Consider the following 3,588-nt stretch of genomic DNA (forward strand, 5'->3'; position numbering starts at 1 on the left):
CTCCCGTGTCTTTAATAATAAACGCATGTATGTGTGAGGATGGGGGACTTTCCCTTGATGTGACCGACTGGATGTTAAACTTCCTAGGATTCTGTGATCGATTTCAGGACAGTGCTGCCTACTCTGTCCCTCCCCCCTGCAAAGTCATTATCACATTAAAGGCTCTGAGATGCCCTGTAATAAATATATTTGTTCTTCACTTGACCTGATACTTTAAAGCTTGGTTAGCCATGAGATACTTCCATTGATAGGATGGTTGCCGTGTGTTAAGTTCCTACTATCACAGTTCCTGGTTTAGGTTAGGACAGAAGGCCCTTGATTGCTGGCGTTACCACGGCGGGAGATGGCCACTGTTATGTTGGGATGGGTTTCTTTAGGTAATTAACTTGCCCAAGTGTAGGGTGAGGGATTATGACACAGGATGAGTGACAGGGGCCTCGAGTGCCAAAGAACTGGGTCTTGAGAACCAATGGTCTCAACCACAACCACAACCAACCAAGGGGCAGGCACCAGACCCAGGACGGGAGGCTGCTACTGAAAGGGCAGAGGGGAAAGGTGAGAGGTCAGAGGACTCTGGAGTTACATGTCAGGTGTTCGATTTAGCCTAAAACAGGTAGGCCCTGCCTCTCAGGGAAGCTTGTCCCTTTAATGAGTCACCTGAAAATCAGTCTACCTACCGACTCCCCCAGTAACTCCCATCATGGGTGACCTTTCTCCTCACCTTGTTTCCTCTTTAACCAATCACGGTGTCTTCTTGCTTATTTCAGATGATGGGAAAGACCCTCTGAACCCTCACAGGTAAGATGGAACTGTTTTATGATTGAGTTCATTTTTCTAGTCTGACTTTTTAATTCGCCATAACATGTCAGAGTGATTATACATAACACCCCTTTCTTGCAACAAAATGAAATGCACAGATAATATATCCTAACTACACATGTTTTAAAAGTCAGTAAGTGCCCTAATTATAGAATAAATAAAAATAGGAGGGACGGTGATTTACTGTAGAAATAAAAGGCTAAAGCTGGGGCACTGCACTGGTGGATCCCATGAGGTCATCAGAGGCACCTTCGGGTAGAATCACTAGGAAGGCAACAGCCACAGAGGACAACTGACCGGAAGATTGTAACAGTGACTCAAAAATCCCAGAGGCATTGCCAACCTGATGGGTAAGTGATTCACGATTGGCAGAACATCTGGAAAACCTGTTAAAATCTTCCTTCATCTCACAAGGCAGTTGCATTTTAGAAGCTGTAAAAAAGCAACACACGCAGAACACCTTATTTATATGTGAAGCGGTGAAGTTCTGGGCTCGGAGACTTTTCCACCTGCATGAATATTGCGTAGAGAAGATACTCTAAAGTCGTATTAGCGTAGGACAGTTGTTTTGTGTCTAGCATCCCTGTCCCTGCCGCCAATGTCAATAGAACCCTTGATCATTATGAAAATTAAAAAGCGCCTGTAGGGGGCAGCACCACCACACTTCGAACACTCCTGCTCCTGCAGGGATCTGATAGTCAAATATGAAGATAAGGATTTTGTAAGGGCTTCCTCTCACCAAGAACAATCTGCAGCCCTGTAGGGGGCGTAGCAGGCATTCAGCACCAGAGGCATCAACAATGGCTGCACCTGGGTATGAAAGGAGCTGTTAAGGGGCATCTAGATAGCCCTGTTGGCGTTTCTTCTTTCCCTTTTAAAGCAGAATCCCAGGGGTGGGCGGTAACCCTCATTCTGGAGAAACTATGTCCTGGACTGTGGTCACGGGCTAAGCACCATGTGGCAGGTCATCTTTGTGTTTCTGTTCTTTAGCCACCTGGGGACATACGGAGTTTTCACAAATGCTGCATTTGACCCGAGCCCTTAAGGTAAGTTACCAATGAAGACTTATTTAATTTATTTTAAATATATATATTTGTATTGATTTCAGAGAAAGAAAGAGGGAGGGAGAAACAATGATGAGAGAGAATCATTGGCTGCCTCCTGCATGCCCCCTATTGGGGATCAAACCCCTAACCTGGGCATGTGCCCTGACTAGGAATCAAACCGTGACCTCCTGGTTTGTAGGTTGATGCTCAACCACTGGGCCACACTGGCTAGGCATAAAGGAAATAGAACAGTAAGGTGAAGGGGAAGATTTTAAAGTTTGGCTTTATACAATCATGAGTTAAATTTTAAGTATGTAGTAAATTTTCAAGCCATGAAGGAAACTGTGTTGGCATAGGGGACAGGCATGACAGTAGAATGACAATAGAAAGAGTGCTCATGTGAAGATTTTCACACACACACACACACACATAAGGTGACACGGTCTAGTGACACTTATTTCAGGATGGATGGCATTCTCTTCAATGACTCGTAAGTGACATTAACACTGTGGCTTGAGAACCAGAAGTCTTGACCACTGGAAAAATTTTACAAACTCTCATGGAGACAATGCCCTCGTGGCCTGCTGGGGAAACAAAAATAGCCTGACACGCCTCTCCCAAGCAGCCCAGTGGGCAGCTGAGTCTAAGAAAAGTAGCCTCGATGGCAGAAAATCTGGCCTCCAGAAAGATTCTATTGGGCCTTGGGGAACAGATGTGAAGAGAGCTTCCTTTCTTTCATTTTTTAAAAGGAAATGTAATTAGTATCTTTTGGGTCATTTCCAGAGACCTGTCCTCTCCTGGTCACCTCACTCCACCTCAGAGGACACCATTGTTGAGCATCGGGCTTCCTGCGAGACTTGACGGACTGGAGCGCACCTGCTGGTTTTCTGTAAATGTTTGTGAAGAAAGGACGAGGCGTTTCCTTTAGACCAGCTCTGGGCCAGAGCAGAAGAAACGGACTCTCCACGCACCGCCTTCCTGCCCCCTCTCCGGGCCGCGTGCTGCTGCCGGCTGTCGCTGGAATATGAATTAGCCAAAGCTCGGAGCCTCTGAGCCACCAGAAGACCAGACTTCAGAGAAAGAAGAATGGCTCCTTAGTTCTGGACTGGAGGGAGGCCTCCGGGACTTTCTGGAAGGAGCCGGCGCCTCTGCCTGGAGGGGTTTCTGTAAGGCCTCTGGGTCCCCAGAGCAGTGCTTATGACCCGCCTAGACCTCTGCTGCAGAGGCATCCAGAGCGGCGTCCAGGGCAACCAGAGGCTGCAGACGACCAACGGAGAACTGATTGAGAACCAGGACAGGACGGACATGTCACTGTGATGGTCCCTCCAAGGTCACTTTCCCCCAAAGATCCATATTCAAAGGTGTCATTAAAAGGTTTCCCCCAAATGCCATGTTATAGTATCTGATGTTTTGTTCAATAGGGTCTGTGTCCACCACTTTGTTTACATTAATCTAATCAACAACTTCACGGCTGGACCCTTCCATCAGCTGGCAATTATGTCACACCACCTTCCCACAGGGAGGAAACCAGAGAAGCACAAAGAGACTTCATCCCCTGAGTGTCCTCGGGTAGAATGGGTGTGTTTTACACATTCTTTAAGTGTTTGGTCGCCCTAGCCAGTTTGGTTCAGTGGATAGAGTGTCTGCCTGCAGACTGAAGGGTCCCGGGTTTGATTCCTGTCAAGGGTACATGCCTGGGTTGTGGGCTTGATCCCCAGTAGGG

General features: G+C 47.2%; 1 protein-coding gene across 1 annotated transcript in view; it reads left to right on the forward strand.

Moving 5' to 3' along the window:
* SELP (selectin P) overlaps positions 1-3,256 on the forward strand; it is a 42,144-nt gene extending 38,888 nt beyond the window's left edge. The window contains exons 15-16 of the mRNA XM_015564266.1: positions 1,810-1,865; positions 2,649-3,256. Of these exons, the coding sequence (XP_015419752.1) occupies positions 1,810-1,864 (55 nt within the window). The 3' untranslated portion in view covers position 1,865; positions 2,649-3,256. The remainder of the gene's footprint in view (positions 1-1,809; positions 1,866-2,648) is intronic.
* Positions 3,257-3,588: the final 332 nt, after the last annotated feature.

This window comes from Myotis davidii, unplaced genomic scaffold (genome assembly GCF_000327345.1).
Source record: "Myotis davidii unplaced genomic scaffold, ASM32734v1 scaffold401, whole genome shotgun sequence".
Lineage (NCBI taxonomy): Eukaryota > Metazoa > Chordata > Mammalia > Chiroptera > Vespertilionidae > Myotis > Myotis davidii.